The 23,139-nt window shown below is 43.3% G+C and overlaps 1 protein-coding gene across 1 annotated transcript; it reads left to right on the top strand.

Annotated features, from left to right (window-relative positions):
* Positions 1–3,960: 3,960 nt before the first annotated feature.
* BECN2 (beclin 2) lies at positions 3,961–5,262 on the top strand. Its single transcript, XM_068985728.1, has one exon. It carries the CDS (start codon positions 3,961–3,963, stop codon positions 5,260–5,262), a length of 1,302 nt encoding a protein of 433 aa, XP_068841829.1.
* The last annotated feature ends 17,877 nt before the right edge of the window (positions 5,263–23,139 follow it).

Below are 23,139 nucleotides of genomic sequence, written 5' to 3'. Positions count from 1 at the left end.
TAAATGTATTGGAAGCAATCTGACCATCTATTACCTGTGATGCCAGTTTGTGGTCTATTCCTAATTATATTATTTATGTATGGCATTTAGGGAGAAGGGAAAGAAGGGGTTGCTAGCATCTGAGTGTCTGAAACTGCTTTGGTAATATAGAACTCATATTAGGTCATCTATTCTGTGGAAGAGTTTTCCCAGGTGGCTCAGTGGTAAAGAATATGCCTGCCAATGCAGAAGATGTGAATTCAACCCCTGGTTTGGGAAGATCCCCTGGAGAAGGAAATGGCAACCCACTCCAGTATTCTTGCCTGGAGAATTCTATGGACAAGTAGCCTGGCAGGCTGCAGTCCATAGCGTCACAAGAGTTGGACTCTACTTAGTGACTAAATAACATTTCTGTGGAAGAGTCTAACACTTTGGTACTTAGGGCTACTGGAGGCATATTCAGTTAACATTTTCTCTAAGATCACAGTTCTATGCTAAGTCAACAATTGCTTTACTCATCAAGGACTAGGCTTGTTATGTTTTAATGGAAAGCATGGCTGTTGATGTCATTTATGCCTGGGCCTAAATCCCCGAATCTGAGGGATTCTGATATTTACGTTTCTGAGATTTTGTTGCCTGTTTCTGAAGGACTAAAATGAGAAAATACATGTTAAGTGATTAACACTGTGTCTATTAGTCATATTTTGCTGTGATAATAATTGCCCAGTTTTCATGGCTTACAACGCAAGCATTTATTTCTCAGAGTTTTGCAGGTAAGTTATGGTTGGTTTCTGTGTCTTCTCATTTGGGGACCAAGGTTGAAGGAACAGCTCCTTTATGGGTTATGCTTGTCTCATGGTGGAGGACAGGAGCAGAAAAGAGCTAGCAAAAACCTGGACTTGGTACTAGGACACTGTCACTTCAGCCCACAGTCCATTGTACAAAATAAGTTCCTATGTGGAGGGAGGGGAGGATGAATATTTGAGCAACAGTAATACAATCTATGAACTAAGCTGGAAACATGACAGCTACTTACATGTTAGCTTCCATCCTTTCCCAATGCCTGTAGGAGTCAATAAATAAATGTGTCAACGATAAGCCAACTCTGTAGCTAGCCTTAAATTGTGACATAAAGTTGGTTGGCTGCTCTCTATGCTGAACCCAAATACCTTTGCCTTCATCAGTTTTATTGTCCAAGAACTATTTCACCATTTCCAGATCTACTCCCAAATTCCTCACCCCAACCACTTGCTTCACTCTCGCCTGCAGCACCTCACTTAACCTTGTGCCCTGACACTAACTGGTGAAGACCCCCACTTTCCACTCTCCCCATAACTCCAACAGCCCTGGGACCACATAGGATCCTGCCACTCTGGGCTCTGTTTGCTAGGCACAAAATGACTATGTGAGCCAGAATTTGACATCAGTCACCAACATCTTTGCCATTGAAACAGTGCATCAAGCATAAACACTTAGCCTGAACTATCCAAATAACTGAAAAATAGCCTATAGTCACACGGCGATATCACATTGTTATTTTTGAATGTAAGTCTGTACATTTTAATAAATTCTGGTCTTTAAATGACTTTTCAGTGGTATTGTTATTGGGGGAAGGAGGAAACTTGAGGTGGGCACAAGAACTAGTTGGCAATCCTAACTAAAAGGAATGGAGGACTTCCCTGGTGGTCTAATGGTTAAGAATCAGCCTGCCAATGCAGGGGACGCAGATTCGACCCCTGGGTCTGGGAAGATTCCACTACACCTACATTCCACAACTACTGAGCCCCAAAGCCCTAGAACCTGTGCTGCGCAACAAGAAGCCACTGTAAAGGCTGCCTACATCTGGAAGTAAAATACCCTTATTGTCAGAGATAGGGAAACAGGGCTAAGAAGCCTGTATAAGCAAACGTTGCTACTTTTAAAATTTGCTAGTCAAAACTCTGTTTAGATTCTTCACTAACTGAGCACCTAACATGTGTTTCTCTGTCCTGTCAATACCTATTAATTCCTCACAAATGTATTATTTCTTTGTCTAAAAAGTTTAAAAGCAGTCTGCTTTGGCCACTTCTTAGGTTCCATTTCTGTGGATCTGTGTGAGCACAAATTAAAATCTGTTTCTCCTGTTAAACTATATTGTGTAATTTAATTATTAGTCCAGACACAGGTACTCATGAGGGGTAGGGGAAATTTTCCCCCTCCCTGATGATGGTATTAGAAATGAGTAGGGAGTGGCAGATGGTGTAGCTACAGTCCCTTTGAGCACTTCCAGGATTGATGGCATGGGAATTTTCAGTGGTTTACTGAGCACTTAACTCACAGCTGTGTTAAGCAAAGAGGGTGCACAATTACAGAAGCATATTGGGGTGGTATTTCTGAGCTGTGAATATTTTTTTTCTAGTTAACAATGAGATGGCCTTGGATTTTGAGCCCGTCTGAGAGTCCTGGGACATTTTAAGTCTCCGGGAAAATGAATAACCTTCCAGCCAGTTTGCTTTCTTTTTTTTTTTTTATTGACATTATTTTTGTTTGTTTGTTTATTTATTTTTGACTGTGCTAGGTCTTCCTTGCTGCATGCAGGCTTTCTCTAGTTGCAGCGAGTGGGGGCTACTCTCTAGTTGCACCATACAAGCTTCTCATTGTGATGGCTTCTCTTGTTGTGGAGCACAGTCTCTAGGCAGAAAGCCTTCAATAGTTGTAGCTTGTGGGCTCAAGAGGGCAGATTCAGTAGTTGTGGCCAAGGGGCTTAGTTGTTCCACATCATGTGGGATCTTCATGAACCAAGGGCTGAACCGGTGTCCCCTGCATTGGCAGGTGGATTCTTAACTGCTGGACCACCAGGGAAGTCCCACTATTTTCTTATTTTTTAATTGACTTTATTAAATGATTCATAAATTAGGCAGCATCCCATCTAACAAGGAAAAAAGTGTTTTTCAGCCAGTTTATAATATTTTTTTAAAATATATGTATTTATTTTTGGTTGCATTGGGTCTTCATTGCTGCATGCAGGCTTTCCTTAGCTGCAATGGGTAGGCCCTACTCTCTAGTTGCAATGTGTGGGCTTCTCATTGCAGTGGCTTCTCTTGTTGTGGACCATGGGCTCTAGAGTACTCAGGCTTCAGTAGGTGTGGGCTTCCCTTGTAGCTCAGTTGGTAAAGACTTTGCCTGCAGTGCAAGAGACCTGGGTTGGGAAGATCCCCTGGAGAAGGAAATGGCAACCCACTCCAGTATTCTTGCCATGGACAGAGGAGCCTGGCAGGCTACAGTCCATGGGGTTGCAAGAGTCCGACACGACTTAGCAACTAACCCCCCCACCCCCATCCAAGCTACTTTATTTGATGTGATTTGTTAATTAAACAAATATTAATAAAATTTTCATGTATGCCCATTACATTACTATGAGATAAAGAATGTGAAGTGTGTCATCAGAACAGAAAACCCAAATTTTGTAATCAGGGAAGGCTTTCAGGAAGAAATGACATCTAACCCAAAGTATGGGTAGAAGTCATCCAGGTAAAGAAGGGAAGGAAGAGTGTTCCAGTCAGCGGGAACAGTAAGAAATGCTGGAAGAGCTGAAATTCAGTTATTATGCAGGAGCCCATAGTGTGGGTGGCAGGAAATGTGAAAAAGTTGGAAAGATGGGCAGAGGCCTTGGTGTCAGGTTAAGATGTTTAGACTTTATATTACGGTAAGATAAGGGCATTAAACATTTTAAGGAGGGACGTACCCATGACCAGATTTTAGTTTTAGAAAGATTATTCTTTCTAAGGGTGAGTAAGATGATTGGCTTTTCTTTTTAGAAAGGAAGCCTATAAGGAGGCAAGGGAGGTCTAAAAGTATTTAAGGAGGGTACCCATTGTAAGGTTTTAAGGAGAGTGACAAGATGAGATATGAGGTTTTAGAAGGAGTTCTAAAAGGTATAAATGGTTAACTAACTGCTGACCCAGAGGAAGCAGTGTCAAGTTGAGAGTCAAGACCTCCACCATGTCCCACCTCTGCTTTCTTTGCCAGCGCTGCAGCCAGGCCCTGAAACTGAAACTGAATCATTCCATGGGGCCCTCCCAGGAACCTGGAGCTTCGATGCCTATCTCAGCTCAGGGAGCGACAAGAGAAACACAGGAGGGAGGCCCTCCCTCCAAGGAGGAGGCAAACCTTGAAAATCTACAGGATGGTGCCTTTTGCAGGACTCCTCACCCCCTCAGTGGTGCGATGTCCTTGGACTATTCCAACTTCACCCTGCTTGGGAAGTTGGAGCCCTGGAGGAGTCTCGACAGCATCCAGAAGACTATTAGGGACAGTTCCGACATCCTCTCTGGTGAAACAGAGGTGGACCACCCGCTGTGTGTGGACTGTACTGACTATCTTTTAGAGGTACTGGACATTGAACTCGCCATCACAGAATCTGATGTTCAGAACTACAAACGCTGTTTGGAGACCAGGAAGCGGGTGACTGAGGATGAGACGGAGATGCTGCAGGAGAAGCTGAAGGGCATGGAGTTGGAGGAAGCAAGGCTACTCCAGGAAGCGGCAGAGGTGGAAAAGAACCAAGAAAGGGTAGCAGCCGATCTGGAAGCAGCCCAGGCAGAGACTAAGATGCTGGAGCAGCAGGAAGAGCAGCACTGGAAGGACTACAGTCAACTGAAATGGCAACAATTAGAACTACATGAGGAGCTGAGCAGTGTGGAGATGCGGCTACAGTACGCCCAGATCCAGCGGAACCAGCTGGAGAAAACCGACATCTTTAATGCCACCTTTGAGATCTGGCAAGACGGCCCCTTAACCATCATCAATAACTTCAGATTGGGCCGCCTCCCCACTGTCCCTGTGTGCTGGAATGAGATCAGTGCGGCCTGGGGACAGACAGCCTTGCTGCTCCTCGCCCTGGCCAACACAATTGGACTGGAGTTTCGGCGGTACCGTCTCTTCCCCTGCGGAAACCACTCCTACCTGAGGTCTTTAATAGATGACTGTGCCGAGTTGCCGTTGTTCTCTAGTGGGAAGCAGAATGTTTTCTTACATAACAAATTTGATCAGGCTATGATGGCTTTCCTGGACTGCATGCAGCAGTTCAAGGAAGCAGCTGAGAGAGGTGAGTCGGGTCTCTGTTTGCCCTACAAGATTCATGTGAAGAAAGGCCTGATGGAAGACCCTGGAAGCAGCAGGGGATTCTATTCCATTAGAACCCACTTGAACACGGAGGAGGACTGGACAAAGGCACTCAAGCTCATGCTTATAAATTTTAAGTGTAGTCTCACTTGGGTCTCCTTAAGGTATGGTAGAAAATAACTTATTCTACGAGGGGGAGATTATTTTTTTGGTTTAATATATTTTATTTGTGAAAGTGTTATCAGATAAAATTTAAAACTGAAGCATGTGTGTTTATATGTACTTGGTTGTGCTGGGTCTTTGTTGCTGCGCGTGGCCTTTCTCTAGTTGTGGGGAGCGGGGGTTGCTCTTCCTTGCGGTGCTCGGGTTTCTGATTGTGGTGGCTTCCTTCCCCTGTTGTGGAGCACAGGCTCTGGGTGCGTGGCTTCATCAGCTGTGGCTCGGTAGTTGTGGCTCATGGGCCCTAAAGCACAGGCTCAGTAGCTGTGGTCCATGGGTTTTAGTTGCTCCTTGGCATGTGGGATCTGCCCGGATTAGGGATTGAACCCATGTCCACTGCATTGGCAGGCAGATTCCTATCCCCTGCACCACCAGGGAAGTCTTATATATTTACTTTAAAAATGAATGGCCACACAGGCACTAATTTAAAATTGTCCTGAGCAAACCCAAAGTTATTGCTGTCTTTCCCAGAAAGTTTGTCCTCTCTCCCATTTTTCCTAAACATTCAAAAGGACAAAGATTAAGTCACAAGATGACAAGACTATTTCTCCATTAAAATGGAATAAAGATTGCAGAAAAAACTGACATGGGTGGTGGGGGGGGGGGTGATGAGGGGATGGGGTATTAAGGAGAGAGGTGCTGACGTGCTCAATCGTGGCTGACTCTTCGCGACCCCATGGACTGTAGCCCGTCAGGTTCCTCTGTCCGTGGAATTTTCCAGGCAAGAATACTGGAGTGAGTTGCCATTTCCTTCTTCAAAGGAGAGAGGTGGAGGTCTTTAATTTTTTATGAGGAAAGTACTTGGGCCATTGTCCATAGAACTTTGGAGTCAGGAGGTGAATATTAAAAGATAATTATATTTCTGCTGTGATACAGTAAACCCTCTTCATCCCAGAAGAGCTTTCAATAAACTACATTTTCTTCTTTGATTTAGAATGAGAAGTGTGTCTTTGAGCACAAACCTTAGGTAAGTGGCTACGGAGGCCAGAGAAGGCTGGTAGCATTTCCACTGACCAATGCTCAGGTAAGGGTCACAGAGTGAACCCTTACAGAGAACTGAAGGTTGTAAAAGTCAGAGGATTCTGCAAACTGTGGGACTTTCCTGGTGATCCAGTGGTTAGAACTCTGTGTTTCCCCTATATGGGGCACAGTTTCAATCCCAGGTTAGGGAACTAAGAGCCTGCATGCGGCTGCAACATGCATTGATGCCAAGTTGTTGTTGGTTTTTTTTTTTTATTAACAAAATACAAAAATTTCAAAAAAGCCTATTGTGTCATGTCATTTACTCAATTTCCATTACTCTCAGAACAAAGTCCCAAATTCTTACTGTGACTTTTAGCCTGGGTAATCTGTCCTTCCTGCCTCTCCCTAGGCTCACCTCATACTTCTCCCAGCTCCTTTCTATTCCCAAATATGCTAACTCCACTCTCCTTCTGCCTTCTGCCCATGCTCTTCCCTGTGTGTTTTCTAAAATTTATTTTTGGTGTGCTAGGTCTTTGTTGCTGTGCCTGGGCTTTCTCTAATTGCAATGAGTGAGGGCTACACTCTAGTTGCAGTGTGTGGGCTTTTTCATTGTGATGACTTCCCCTGTTGTGGAATAGGGGTGGGCTCTAGAATGCGTGGGCTTTAGTAGCTGTGGCTCACACGGGCTTAGCTGCTCTATGGCATGTGAAATCAGGATCAAGGATGGAACCCGCATCCCCTGCACTGGCAGGCACATTCTTTATCACTGAGCCAACAGGAAATCCATGATAGCTACTTTAGCTTAGTGGTCCAGATGATGCCTAGAAAGACCCTCATACATATTAAACATCCATCGATAGAAATCATTGTGGAAAATAAGAACAGGGAGTTGACTAATTCGTCATGGACTCAAGGCTTCCTGGGTAGCTCAAATGGTAAAGAATCTGCCTGCAGTGCAGGAGACTCAGGTTCATCCCTGGGTCAGGAAGATCCCCTGGAGAAGGGCTTGGCAACCCATTCCAGTATTCTTGCTTGGAGAACTCCATGTACAGAGGAGCCTGGCAGGTTACAGTCCATGGACTCACAAAGAGTCAGACCAACACACACACACACACATGTAATTAGGGGGCCTCCCCGGTGGTGCCAATAAAGAAACTGCCTGCCAATGCAGGTAGATGTATGAGGCACAGGTTTGATCCTTGGGTGGGAAGACCCCCTGGAGGATGGCATGGCAACCCACTCTGGTAATCTTGCCTAGGAAATCTCATAGACAGAGGAGCCTGGTGGGCTTCTGTCCATAGGGTCCCACAGAGTTGGACAGGACTGAAGCAACTTAGCATGCAAAAGTAATAGAAAACTCCTAGGAGATTAAGCTTCCCTGGTGGCTCAGATGGTAAAGAGTCCACCTGCAATGCAGGAGACCTGGGTTTTGTCCCTGGGTCAGAAAGATCCCCTGGAGAAGGAAATGGCTGCTCACTCCAGTATCTTGGACATGGGGTTGCAAAGAGTCATTTGTGACTGAGTGACTAACTCTTTCACTTTCCAGCCTTCAGACTTATTTACTGGAACAAGTTAAATGCCATCTTGAAGAAATAATTAGATTAGTCTAGAAATGTGGCTACATGTGGCCTAGGTTTTAAGAAGTCGACATTTTGTTTTTTATGTAGGAGGTATATATTAAAAGAAATAAATGAGACATAACAACTGAATATAATGAGAACCCTGAGATTGAAAAAAAGGAGCCCCTGACTGCTGTCACTGAGTTGGCCTGACGTTAACAGCTGGAGTTCTCCTAGATACATAAATAACTTTACAGAACAAAAGAATCCCCTCGCTCTGTGACTGTGATGGAGCAAGACAAGAACAAGTCTAGTCTGTAGTGCTGTCTAAGAGACAAAAACAAGAACATTTCCAAACCACAAAAATGGCCAAACATTCCCCTTGCCTGCTGTGTTTCTTTTGCTTTCACATAAAAAATCAAGATAATCGTAGAATTGTCCTTGCTTTTGACAAGTCCAGACAAAATCCCAAGAATCCACATTTCATTGAGATGCCACCTTCATTCCTTCCCTGTGGCAGCTCTTTCCCTCCTTGCAGAGAACTAATCAATCCAAATTTGTTCACATAGGTTCCCAGTCTTTGGCTGGAGGGCAGCAATCACATTGATTAGATCCTGGCTTGAAAAAGCAAGCTCAGTTCAGTCACTCAGTCATGTCCAACTCTTTGCAACCCCATGGACTGCAGCATGCCAGGCTTCCCGTCTGTCTCCAACTCCTGGAGTTTTTTTCAGACTCATGTCCATCAAATTGGTGATGCCATCCAGTTACCTCATCCTCTGTTGTCCCCTTGCCCTCCTGCCTTCAATCTTTTCCATCATAAGGGTCTTTTCCAATGAGTCAGTTCTTCACATCAGGTGGCCAAAGTATTGGAGTTTCAGCTTCAGCATCAATCCTTCCAATGAATATTCAGGACTGATTTCCTTTAGGATTGACTGGTTTGATCTCCTTGCAGTCCAGGGGATTCTCAAGAGTCTTCAACATCACAGTTGAAAAGCATCAATTCTTCAGTGGTCAGCTTTCTTTATAGTCCAACTCTCACATCCATACATGACTACTGGGAAAACCATTGCTTTGACTAGACAGATCTTTGTTGGCAAAGTAATGTCTCTGCTTTCTAATATGCTATCTAGGCTGGTCATAGCTTTTCTTCCAAGGAGCAAGTGTCTTTTAATTTCAGGGCTGCAGTCACCATGTACAGTGATTTTGAAGCCCCCCAGAATAAAGTTTCTCATTGTTTCCATCGTTTCCCCATCTATTTGTCATGAAGTGATGGGACCGGATGACATGATCTTAGTTCTCTGAATGTTGAGGGTTTTGTGTGTGTGTGTGTGTGTGTGTGTGTGTTTGTGTAGCAGAGTTTTATTAAAGTGAACAGCATGGATCACAAGTCCCTTGAAAGTCTACAATCTGACAGATAGGTTAGTAGTTCTAATTCCCCACACAATTACTAAATGGTCAAAGAGACCAGGAAAAGATGACCCAGAAAGGAAAGTTCAGTCCTCACGCTTTCCCCATTTTTGGTCGCTCCCCTCACAGGGACCTTGGGTGTCTCTTGGCATTGGCAGGTCTGTATAAACCCCTAACTAGGCTCCCCTGTTTGGGGGTGCCTTCAGCCATTACAAGGCACTGAGAAACCACAAAGCAGGGCCCGTCGCTTGCTTCACTCAGGGCATGTCATTCATTCACACAAACACACTGTAGCGTTACTAAAGTAAAGCAGAAAATGTGTATACTGAGAAGGCAGAGAGGTTAGCGCTCTGAGTGTTCTTACCTTGTCCTGAAGATCCTGGACAAGCCCTCAGTATGATAGCTTACAGTGAACAGTGTTGGATTTGTGATCTCTGAAGAAGGTTTAGCTTAGGGACCAGGGACCAGGCTTGATCACTCAAGAGATTTTGTGTAGAAGTTTTATTAAAGAGAGGAAGGGGACAGAGAGAGCTCCTGACATAGACATCAGAAGGGGGATGAAGAGTGCCCCCTGAATGTTGAGTTTTAAGCCAACTTTTTCATTCTTCTCTTTCACTTTCATCAAGAGGCTCTCTAGTTGTCTTCACTTTTTGCCATAAGGGTCATATCATCTGCGTATCTGAAGGTATTGATACTTCTCCTGGTAATCTTGATTCCAGCTTGTGCTCCATCCAGCCTGCCATTTCACGTGATATACTGCATATAAGTTAAATAAGCAGGGTGACAATATACAACCTTGATGTACTCCTTTCCCTATTTGGAACCAGTCTGTTGTTCCATGTCCAGTTCTAACTGTTGCTTCTTGACCTGCATACAGATTTCTCAGGAGGCAGATCAGCTGGTCTGGTATTCCCATTTCTTTCAGAATTTTCCACAGTTTGTTGTGATCCACGTAGTCAAAAGCTTTAGTGTAGTCAAGCAGAAGTAGGCTAAATTTGCCTATTACTCAAGGTATCTCTTGACTTCCTACTTTTGTATTCCAGTCCCCAATAATGAAAAGAACATCTTTTTTGGATGTTAGTTCTAGAAGGTCTTGTAGGTCATAATAGAACTGTTCAGCTTTTTTCAGCATTATTGGTTGTGGCATAGATTTGCATTACTGTGCTTACTCCTTGGAAGAAAAGTTATGACCAACCTAGACAGCATATTGAAAAGCAGAGAAATTACTGTGCCAACTAAGGTCTATCTAGTCAAGGCTATGGTTTTTCCAGCAGTCATGTATGAATATGAGAGTTGGACTGTGAAGAAAGCTGAGCAAGAATAATTGATGCTTTTGAACTGTGGTGTTGGAGAAGAGTCTTGAGAGTCCCTTGGACTGCAAGGAGATCCAACCAGTCCATTCTGAAGGAGATCAGCCCTGGGACTTCTTTGGAAGGAATGATGCTGAGGCTGAAACTCCAGTACTTTGGCTACCTCTTGCGAAGTGTTGACTCATTGGAAAAGACTCTGATGCTGGGAGGGATTGGGGGCAGGAGGAGAAGGGGATGACAGAGGATGAGATGGTTGGATGGCATCACTGACTTGATGGGCGTGAGTCTGAGTGAACTTCAGGAGTTGGTGATGGACAGGGAAGCCTGGCGTGCTGTGATTCATGGGGTTGCAAAGAGTCGGACACGACTGAGTGACTGAACTGAACTGAACTGAACTGATATTGAATGGTTTGCCTTGGAAACAAACAGAGATCATTCTGTCATTTTTGAGATTGTACCCAAGTACTGAATTTTGGACTCTTTTGTTGACTATGATGGCTACTCCATTTCTTCTAAGGGATTCTTGTCCTCAGTAGTAGATATAATGGTCATCTGAGGTAAATTTGCCCATTCCAGTCCATTTTAGTTCACTGATTCCTAAAATGTCAGTGTTCACTCTAGCCATCTCCTGTTTGATGAATTCCAATTTACTTAATTCATGGACCTAAGATTCCAGGTTCTTATGCAATATTGATCTTTACAGCATCCAATTTTACTTCCATCGCCAGTCATATCCACAACTCGGTGTTGTTTTTGTTTTGGCTCCGTCTCTTCATTCTTTCTGGAGTTATTTCTCTACTCTTCTCAGCAGCATAATGGGCACATACTGACCTGGGGAGTTCATCTTTCAGTGTCATATCTTTTTGCCTTTTCATATCGTTCATGGAGTTCTTAAAGCAAGACTACTTGCCTTAAGTGGTTTGCCATTGCCTTCTCCAGTGAAGTGAAGTTGCTCAGTCATGTATGACTCTTTGCAACCCCATTGACTGTAACCTACCAGGCTCCTCTGTCCATGACATTTTCCAGGCAAGTGTACTGGAGTGGGTTGCCATTTCCTTCACCAGGGGATTTTCCTGACCCCAACCCAGGGATTGAACCTAGGTCTCCCAAATTGCAGGCAAACACTTTACCCTCTGGCCACTAGGGAAGCCTGCCTTCTCCAGTGGACCATGGTCTGTCAGAGCTCTTCACCATGACCCATCCATCTTGGGTGGCCCTACATGGCTTGGCTCATAGTTTCATTGAGTTAGATGAGGCTGTGGTCCATGTGATCAGTTTGATTAGTTTTTTGTGATTGTGGTTTTCATTCTGCCCTCTGTGGGATAGGGATAAGAGGCTTTTGGAAGCTCCTTGATGGGAGAGACTGACTGAGAGTGGGGGGTGGTGGGGGAACTGGGTCTGGTTCTGATGTCCATTCTCTGCTGCTGCTGCTGCTGCCAAACAGTCGTGTCCAACTCTGTGCGACCCCAGAGATGGCAGCCCACCAGGCTCCCCCATCCCTGGGATTCTCCAGGCAAGAACACTGGAGTGAGTTGCCATTTCCTTTTCCAATGCATGAAAGTGAAAACAAAGTGAAGTCGCTCAGTTGTGTCCAACTCCTAGCGACCCCATGGACTGCAGCCTACCAGGCTCCTCCATCCATGGGATTTGCCAGGCAAGAGTACTGGAGTGGGGTGCCATTGCCTTCTCCACTGTCCATTCTCAGTAAATCTTTAATCCGATTTTCTGTTGATGGGCGGGGCTGTGTTCCCTCCCTGTTGTTTGACCTGAGACCAAACTATGGTGGAGGTAATGAATGGTGACCCCTTCAAAGGTCCTGTGCATGTGCTGCTGCACTCAGTGTCCTGACCCTGTAGCAGGCAACGGCCGACCCACGCCTCTGCAGGAGACTCCTGGACACTCACAGGCAAGTCTGGGTCAGTCTCTTTTGGGGTCACTGCTCCTTTCTCCTGGAGGATCCAGGAGAAAAGTGTGCACAAGGTTTTGTTTTTGCCTTCCGAGAGTCTGTTTCCAGCCCTGTGTAAGTTCTGTAATCAAATCCCACTGGCCTCCAAAGTCAAATTCCCTGGGGGTTCTCAGTCCCTTTGCCAGATCCCCAGGTTGGGAAATCTCTTGTGGGTTCTAGAACTTTCTTAGTAGTGTGAGAATTTATTGTTCTGCAGTTTGTGAGTTGTCTGCTTGGTGGGTCTATGTTGGGGTTAATGGCGATCTCCTTCAAGAGGGCTTATGCCACAGCCAGGACGGCTGCACCCAGAGCCCCTGACCCTGTGACAGGCCACTTGAAAAAGCAACAGACAGCTCTAAGAGACATATTGGGAAGAATTACTGAAATTAGATCATACAGAATTTGTCTTTCTCTGTACACGTTATTCTTTAATTTTTAAAAAGAAATAGTATAATGATCAGGTATATACAAACCTTTTTTTTTTTAATGTCATTATCAGATGTTAAAAAAAGCCCAGCTCCTCAGCTATACTACTTATAAACTAAATACAAAGTAGATATTCTCTTTAAACTTTCATCTTATCTTCTACAACATGGAATTAATGATAGTAATTTAATTCTGGGGGTTCGCTGACAATATTTTAATTTAGTAAAGTACTTGGCACATTTTATTATCATTTATTGTTAAAAATTATGAAGATGTAAACACCTTTGTACATAAGTTTGTGTACTTATATGACATATGAGTATTTCCATATCATACATTTCTGAACAGGGAATTTCTGAGTAAATGGATACGAATATTTTCTAAATTAAAAAATTTCTTCACCAAATATTGTTCTATAATGATTGCACACAGACCCACCCTGACATCCATGGAACCTAGAGCAGAAGCTCCAGTGGAGTATGTATAAACACTTAAACCAAGCTACAGACTATTCAATGACATGCATTTTTCCTTCCAGCCTTGATAAATACACCATCAACACCTCAAAGGCCAGCTTCAACTTTGGAATTCTCAGACAGATACCTTGAAGTTCCAGGATGAGATGCTACATGGGTCCATAGTCAACGAACCATCTCCCTCTTCTCTGCCTCTGTCTCCTTTCCACAAGACAAAGTCTCTCACACTTCCCTGTGAGCACATCAGTTTCAAGCTTCATCCACAGATCTGCAAGCAGCCATCCTTCAGTGGCCCCTTCAGGCCAAAGGTCCAAGCAGCACAGTCCATCCTTAGGAAAACACCTGTGTAGTTTCTGATATGGGTACTGGGCCACTTGTACAGGAATGGGTATGATCTCGAAGGGGAGGGCCAGTCCTCTTAACCCCCTAGAACCTTACTCCAATGGGGAAGTAGGCAGCAGATGAAGACCAGAATGGGGTTCTCTAAAGTACAGAGAGGCCCCTCTTGCTCATGTTTAAGGAGGTACTGGTTTTATAAGCTTATATTCCTTTTAAAGTTGCCTATTCTATCACAACATAATAACACTGGATAGTACCAGTTTTGAAAACATTTACTAATCTTTTACCTGAGAAAGTCCCAATGTTTCAACATGAATTCTTATAATTATTGTTAGACATTTTGGTGTTTGCAACCACTTGGATTTCCTCTTTGTTGAACGAAGAACATGTTGTTAATAATTTTTAATACTGTTCAATCCAATTCCAAGATTTTCTGTATACTAGGGAAGTTAGCAGTTTGTCATAAGGGTTGCAAACATACCCCACCTCCTGGTTTTCTTTGATTGTATTTATAACTAAATTGGTTATCTAGAAGTCTTAGTTTCAATTTTTATGTAGTCAAAATTAGTATTCTTTTCTTTATGGCATCTGAGTTTTGTGTCATGGTGAGAAAGATGATCTCCATTCCAAGATTATAAAATTATACACCCACAGTTCATTTTCATCTAGCACAATACAGTTTCACTGCTTTTACATTAAAATACTTGATGCATCTGGAATTTATTTTAATGTAAGATTTGATTTGGGTCTCATGTTCTCTTTTATTCCAAATGGCAAGCTCATTGTCTCAACTGCATTTATCAAATAATCCATCCTTTGGCACTGGTGATCTAACTTGCCCCTGCTATAATCATGTTTTATCTCCCTAACAACACTCCACACTCAAGACAAAGGCTTTATTTTCTTGGGACACTCACGTCAATGAGCAAGTCCTCAACAAATGTGCTCAGAAGTGTTCAACAAATACTAGGGATAAATTGGAGGGCTTGCTATTATCTAGTGAGAAAATGGCTATTACAAAGATTAACTGAAATATTGGGACTTCCCTGCTGGTACAGTGGATAAGAATCCACCTACCAGTGCAGGGAATTTGGGTTTGATAAGTGGTCCAGGAAGATTCCACATGCCATGGGGCAACCAGGCCCATGCATCACAACTACTGAAGCCCATCTCCCTAGAGCCTGTGCTCCTCTACAAGAGAAGCCATCACAATGAGAAACTAGTGCATTGCAGGTAGAGGGTAGCCCCTGATCTCTGCAACTAGAGAAAGCCCAGGAGCAGCTACAAAGATGCTCAGTTGTGTCTGACTCTTTGTGACCCCATGGAATATACAGTCCATGGAATTCTCCAGGTCAGAATACTGGAGCAGGCAGTCTTTCCCTTCTCCAGGGGATCTTCCCAACCCAGTTATCGAACCAAGGTCTCCAACATTGCAGGTGGATTCTATACCAGCTGAGCCCCAAGGGAAGCTCACCCAGCGCAAACAAAAAAATAAATTATTTAAAATATATATCTATATATAAAGATTAAATGAGCTAGTACCTGAAAAGTTCCTAGGATAGGATTGGTAGATATTAAGGTACAACTACTCTTCTTTTAGGACTTCCCTGGTGGCTCAGACGGTAAAGCACCTACCTGAAATGTGGGAGACCTGGTTCGATCCCTGGCTCGGGAAGATTCTCTGGAGAAGAAATAGCAATCCACTCCAGTACTCTTGCTTGGAAAATCACATGGACAGAGGAGCCTGGTAGGCTACACCCCATGGGGTCGCAAAGAGTCAGACACGATTGAGGGACTAAACTTTCACTTTCATTCTTCTTTTGATTAGATTAAAAATTATGTCCAATATTATTTTAGACAGTGGCCTTAACAACATAATGAGAGAAGAACTTTTACCATTTTAGTCAAGAACTCTACTTCTTGCCAGCTTCAGTGTATGAGTCACTCCTTCCCTCCTACTCTCCATTATTTCTCAATCACGCAGAACTAGCAAGACAAACAGCTGTGTGTGACCACTGACTCGGTGACCTCAGAATCTCTTTTGTTTTTTAATTCGTATGGCTTACCATAAGATCAAGATATTACAGAGGAAAAAAGAATAAAACAATAGTAACATTTTTTGTTTGCTTGTTTTTATTTTTGCTTGTTGTAACTATAGTAATGAAAAAACCTTTTTCAAAGCCTGTGTTGATTCCATATTTACTAATATGTAATCCTAGCTGTGTTACTTTCCCCAGGTCTATTGCCTGCTATGTCTCTGTTGATCTCTAAGCCTCCATATGAGATTTCTAAGCGGGTACTGTCACTTAACAAAGAGCCTACTTCCTATTTATTTCCCACCAAACTTTCTGAGGGCAGAACTTCTCAAAGCAGACTGATAATCACATGGACCAAGTTCTAGCTCCTAGACAGTCCTGGGCAGTATGAGCACTGTTCCCCACCCGCTCCCACCGCCACTTTGGAGAAGTGCCCTAATTACAGTGAATCTGTGTTCATTCTGCTTCTGCTCTAGTAAAACAAATTTAACAAACATGTTTTGAGCAAATACTTTTGCCCAGCATGGTTCTGAGTGGTTGAAGCATCCTGGAAAGAGTATGGGCTTTGCAAACAGACAAATCTAGTTTGGGAAGATAGCCCACCTTGGGCCCAGTGAAGTTACTTAATCTCTTTGTCAGTTTCCTCATCTATAAAACTTGATCATGTGATTTGAAACAATCCATGAACAAATGGACAAGACAGCCCACTGTAGCAGAGTAATCCATTCAAGCAAGATCTGGGGCTTCCCTGGTGGTTCAGATGGTAAAGAATCTGCCTGCAAGGCAGGAGACCCTGGTTCGATCCCCAGGTCAGGACCCTGGAGAAGGGAATAGCAACCCCCTCCAGTATTGTTGCCTGGAGAATTCCATGGACAGAGGAGCTTGGTGGGCTACAGTCCATGGGGTCACAAAGAGTCAAACTGAAGTGACTTAGCAAGCACATGTAGATCATTTTAAACCTTCTTCCAACTGTAATATTCTATAATTTTGAAATGCCTATGTATGTAAAGCTAGAAGAAATGATTTCTTCCAGAATCACAGCCAATTATTTCTGTATTAAATTAGGTTATAAATTAAAAGTAACACTTGAGGTTGAAAAGTAAAAGTAAAAGTCATTCAGTCTTGTCCCACTCTTTGTGACCCTACAGACTGCAGCACACCAGACTCCTCTGTCCATGGGATTCTCCAGGCAAGCATACTGGATGGAGTAGGGTGCCATCCCTTCTTAGTGGTCTGGGTCTCTGGCATTGTAGGCAGGTTCTTTACTGTCTGAGCCACCACGAGTTACTTTTTTTTTTTTAATTTCATTGTTACTCAGTGACAAACTGGCACTTGCCGAGAACATTTTCCATTTGCCTCTGTGGGAACTGAATCCTATGCTGCTGCAGCTGTTGACCTTTGACACACCCTGAAGGGAGTTCAGGTGGAGAATGAGACACTTTCGCTTCAGGAATACTGGTGGAATAGGTCTTTAGATAGTTAGATATTTTCAGGAATTGATTTAATGAGCTCAATCCTTGCATCTCCTCCTATCTCAGTTCAGTTCAGTCGCTCAGTCGTGTCCAACTCTTTGTGACCCCATGAATCACAGCACACCAGGCCTCCCTGTCCATCACCAACTCCCGGAGTTCCCTCAGACTCACGTCCATCGAGTCACTGATGCCATTCAGCCATCTCATCCTGTGTCGTCCCCTTCTCCTCCTGCCCCCAATCCCTCCCAGCGTCAGAGTCTTCTCCAATGAGTCAACCCTTCACATGAGGTGGCCAAAGTACTGGAGTTTCAGCCCTAAATCCCTTCATAGTGACATCAGCTCCTTGTGACTAGCAGAAAACCTTTTGTCAGATAAATTATTGATTGCATGAACTGTCCCTTCACCAAAATCCTATATACTGACCTTGCCCCCTACATCTTTGTTGCAGTCTCTCAGAGCTATCTGAGGTGCTGTCTCCCAGGCTGCACTCCTCATTTTGCCCCAAGTAAAACTTAACCTGCAGTTCCCACATTATGCCACTTTAAGTCACCAGCTATTTTTTAAGTTCTGAAATCCCTGTTTGAGAAAGAGGAAAGTACATACTTTCATACCGAGGAGCTGGCCTGGTACTTACAGATAAACCAGTGTCTTCCTGGTGAACATAACAACTTCATAGAGCAGCTACATCAGACAAGACCACTCTGACTATCCATGGTGGATCAAGATAAGAACAAGACCTCTCTGTAATCATGTCTGAACACAGGCAAAAACACAGGCATTGTCCAAGCTACAAAAACTACCCAGACCACAAAAATGACCAAAGAGCCCCTAACTTGGCCAGTGTGAGTGACTGCTATTTCTTCACCAATCACAGCTTTAGCCTTTTGTCATTCTTTTTCTCTTATAGATAAGATTTATTAAAATATCTAAGTATGGAATTTCCCTTGCTTCCTAACAACATCCAATTCAAAGCAAAACCCTTCTGCTGTAAACTCTTTCCAAATCACCAACACAAGTCCAAATCCCATAATACCTTTATATCCCCTCTTACCGAGACCCATGTTTTCCAGTGAGTGTGTTCCCCCTCATTGTAATAGGCAATAACCCTACTTGTTTAACAATAGTTCTGCTTCTGGTGACCTTCGGCTGGAGATCATTAACACATTCAAAGCTGAACTATTCTCCAGAAAATTATTACCAAATGACCAATTTCTAGTGCTTTTTGCCTCTCAGAAAAGAAGCCCAGAGACTTCTTGAAGCAGAATATAGTTCAGCTTCATTATTTCTGCAGTTATAGAACATTTAACTTAGCTTCTTGGGGTTTGGAAATACCCAAACAGTATCTGTCCAACACACATCATAAAGGCTAAGAGACTTCATAATTTCAATAGGTGTGTACATATGAAACTAATATAATGTTGCAAAACAACTAAACCTCAATAAAAAAATACTTTTCTTTTCTTTTTTTTTTTTTTAAAGATTTAAAAGAAACCTAAATGGATGAATCCAAATTGTCTGAAAATACCTCAGTCAGTTGGGAGTGAGGGTGGGGTTTGATAGGGGAGCAATGTAATGTGGAGTGTGGGGAGTGATCTCCAGCCAAAGGTCACCAGAAGCAGAGCTATCATTAAATAAGCTGGGTTATTGCCCATTACAGTGAAGGGGAACACACTTGATGGGAAACATGGGTCTCGGTAAGAGCAGTGTGGAGAAAAGTGGGGTTCACAGTTGGGCAGAAGGGGATCCCTCCTTCACTGACTACCATGAGAATAGAAGCCCCTGAGGTCTGTAGCATGGCAAGCCTGGATTAAAGGGTTAGGTGAAGAGTAGCTATAAACGTTAAAAGCGTTTCATGCAACACAAAGATTAACCAAAGGGCATCTAAAATTGTCAATCAGATCAGATCATCAGATCAGATCATCCTTAACTGCTGAGGATGCTGAAATGAGGAAAGCAAAAAAAGGAAAAAACCCCAATAAAAGAAAACACAACTTCCAAATCCTTCATGCTGCCATGGCAACTGGAGCTCACAATGATGGCATCATAAAGGCAGCTGGATTTGAGCACATGTGACTTGCTGGGAGCTGGAGGGTGGGGAGGAGGATGAGGGCAAGATCCCACCATGAGGGAAATGGAAACTGGGCAAGGGAAAATGCACACTAATCCTGGTAACAAAAATAAAATTGGTCACAGCTGTTAGCTGCAAGAGAGGAATAAGTGGATTTTACTTTTGCATGATGTCTTTTCACCAGAGATTGTTAAAACACACTTAACTATCACCAATTCATTCCTTGAACACCTCGCTGAGAGTACTGTCACCCGTTTTATGGGCAATATGGTCAGTTCAGTGACTCATGTTTAGGGGAAAAAGGTATAAAATATTCCATAGCAACTGGCCTTTGTACTAAACACAAGTTTACAAACTCATTTGAACCCCCATATTCTCCTATACCAAAAGGTCTCTAACTTTATTCAGTAAAGTTTAACATTAAAAGGAGTCTTTATCTCAAAATAGGGCTAAATGAAATGCATTGTTGAATCTTGGTAGAGGGTATGGGGGAGCTCCTTGAGCTATTCTTGCAGTTTATCTGCATCTTTGAATTCTATCAAAACACAAAGTACAACAAAATAACTAGAGCAGCTATGTCCAGTGCTTTTCTCAGGGCAGGGCTTTCTAGCTGTGGTGTCCACTGCTATGGCCCAGTGCCAAGTCTAGGGCTTTGCCCACAGTAGGTGGTCAATCAGTGCCTGTTGCATCAATGGGCATTCAGTGAACGATAGCAACTGTTACTGAGTGTAGTTTGCCAGGGCATTCTCACTGAAGTACCGACCGAACAGCTTCAACAAGTCCTATATCATGAGACTACTCTCCGATGACTTCCCTGGTCATTAATATTCTTTCACCCATTCACACATATTTTCCAAGTGACTCTAGGGTGCTAGGAACTGTGCCAGATGTTGATTCAGAGTTGATGAATTTCAAGCACATGGACTCATTACATTTATAGGCTGGTGGAGGAGACAGACATGAAACAAGCAATCCGCAAAAGGGAACTGGCCTTCAACGGTGACAGGGATTATGGGAGGAGGGTACAGAGAGCTCTGAAAGCCTGGGACAGAAGAAAAGAAAAAGAATGAGCCATGTGTAATGAGCAAAGAAAGTGATATGACGTCAGCCTGGAGAATTTTATGGAGGCTGGTGTGAGGGAGGAAAAATGAATTTCCCTCTACCCTCTAAGTTCTTGACTGGTGTAATAAAAGACAGAGGAGCAAATGAAAAAGTGAAAAGAACAATTATTAATGTGTATACATGGGAGATGGGCTTCTCAAGTGGCGCACTGGTAAAGAATCCGTCTGCCAATGCAAGAAACACAGGTCTAATTCCTGGATCGGAAAGATCCCCTGGAGGAGGAAATGGCACTCCAGTGTTCTTGCCTGGAAAATCCCATAGACAGCGGAGTCTGGTAGGCTACCATCCATGGTGTTCCAAAGAGTCAGATACAGCTGAGCACGACATCTTAATAGGCAGGGGAAAGGACTCTAGACCTCTTACTGCTGCTGCTAAGTCGCTTCAGTCATGTCCAATTCTGTGTGACTAGACCTCTTAGGGGAAAGTAAATGGATTGGAGAAGACCTTGATGCTGGGAAAGATTGAAGGAAGGAGGAGAAGGGGATGACAGATGATGAGATGGTTGGCTGACGTCACCGACTCAATGGACAGGAGTTTGAACAAGCCCTGGGAGTTGGTGATAAACAGGGAAGCCTGGCATGCTGCTGTCCGTGGGGTTGCAAAGAGTTGGACACAACTGAGCAACTGAACTGAACTGAAACAGATTTTAGAAAGGTGATTGGTCCCTTAGAAGAATAGATGGGAGGATTGATAGTTTGTGATAGAGTTTGTCTGGGTGTGGCATTGATGTCTAGTCTCCTGTCTTGTGATAAGGTCACCAATCTCTTTAGCATAGCGGTGAGAATATCCCCACCTATATTATCGGAGACCAGAGTTCAATTCCCTGATGGGGAGGCAACAAGCCCATTTTAGGCTTCCCAGGTAGCTCAGATTGTAAAGAATCTGCCTGCAATTCGAGAGACCTGGGTTTGATCCCTGGGTGGGGAAGATCCTCTGGAGAAGGAAATGGCAACCCACTCCAGTATTCTTGCCTGGAGAATTCCATGGACAAGTAGCCTGGGAGGCTACAGTCCATGGGGTTGCAAAGAGTTGGACACAACTGAGCAACTAACATGTTCGCTTTACTTTCACGTGTGATAAGAGTCAATCTTCCCTTTTTGATGAAACTCCCAGGGAGGAGATTTTGGAGAGCTGAGCTCCTTTCAGAGACTCTGTCTTTAGGTAGGAAAGGGGAGTTCAGAGAAAGCCTCTCCCTGCATTTGCTGTTTTTCAAGTGCCTATAGCTCAAAATAATCAGTGTGCCAAAGTGTATGTGGCAGTAACATATTCTGCTACCACTCATAGGCCATTTCAGAGCTTGTAGCCAAAGTTATGGACTTGAGTTTTAACATCAGAACAGCAGGAAGCATGAAGGAAGCCAGTCTTAGGAAGAACCTTCTAAAGACCTTTCAAGCTACTGTCAAAATCTGAAACTCTTTCCACTGAGTCTCACTGCCATACCCTTTGGAGGGACAAAGATAGAATTTTTAAATCTAACAATCTAAAGGTAACTTCTGTTTATGACAGCCAAGTGAGAATTCTTATGCACTGAAGCTCAGCAGGCCAACTGCCTAATGATAGCAGTTTATGCTTATTTAGTGCTTAATCTTCCTCAAGCATTATTTTAAGCTCATTACACACATTAACTCATTAAATTGTCATTAAGTCTATGAGGTAGGTACTATTTTTATTTCCATTTTTACAGATGAAGGTTTTGAGGCTTAGATAATTTTAAGTTACTTTCCCAAAGTCCCAGAGTAAATGAAGGAAACACTGTTCGTATCTTAGCAGGCAGGCTCCCAAACCAGTGGTGATGATACTGAAGGGATCAGGATATGCCACCTCAAAATGTATCATAAGGATTATTGGTATAATGATTATTTTGAGCTGAAGGCAGTTGAGAATTAATAGATTCAGGCAGAGTTCTCTGCTCTCCCTTATCTGCCTAAAAGCAGGGCATGAATTTCCCCTTGTGAAGGAGCCCCTCTGTACCAGCAACAGTAGAGCAACTCTTATCACCATAGATGGAAAGAGGAGTTTCCATAAACAGTCTTGACTAAAATAATCCTTCTATTTCATTAGTGTCCTCATATACAACTGACCCTTGAACAAATTCGGGGGTTAGGGGTGCCAACCCTCTGCAAAGTTGAGAATCCAACTTAATAAAACCCAACTTAATAAAACTCTCTATATCCTCAGCTCCACATCCCTGAATTCAACCAACCACAGATTCAACCAACCTCAGATCATGCAGTAGTGTACATGCGTGCTCAGGGGCTCAGTTGTGTCCGACTCTTTTCGACCCCATGGACTATAGCCCACCAGGCTTCTCTGTCCATGGGATTCTCCAGGCAAGAATACTGGAGTGGGTTGCCATGCCCTTCTCCAGTAGTAGTGCAGTATATACTATTGGGAAAAATCTGCATGTAGATAAAACTGAGTAGTTGAAATGAATGTTGTTCAAGGGTCAACTGTATTTCCTAGATACTTCATAATTTATCATTCCTCAAACCCTTCTCCTTTGTTAAAATGATATATAAACTACTGATTCTAACCATTTCTTTCAGTTTCACTTCTTTTCTGTGAACTCATCCTCCAAATAAATATGAATAAAAACTATAGCTTTTTTCTTGCTAGTTCATCTTTTTGTTAGTTTAATTTGAAGGCTCCCAAGGATTGAATCTAAGACAGCAGGGAAAAACTTTTTCCTCCTTTGCAGTAGAATTGGAAGTCTAG

This window comes from Capricornis sumatraensis, chromosome 14, assembly GCF_032405125.1.
Source record: "Capricornis sumatraensis isolate serow.1 chromosome 14, serow.2, whole genome shotgun sequence".
Taxonomy (NCBI): domain Eukaryota; kingdom Metazoa; phylum Chordata; class Mammalia; order Artiodactyla; family Bovidae; genus Capricornis; species Capricornis sumatraensis.
The sequence above is the reverse complement of the archived record's forward strand: the minus strand, read 5'-3'. Positions and strand labels throughout refer to the sequence as shown.

Coding starts and splice junctions, on each gene's coding strand:
- BECN2 (XM_068985728.1), top strand. CDS start 3,961: ATGTCCCACCTCTGCTTTCTTTGCCAGCGCTGCAGCCAGGCCCTGAAA.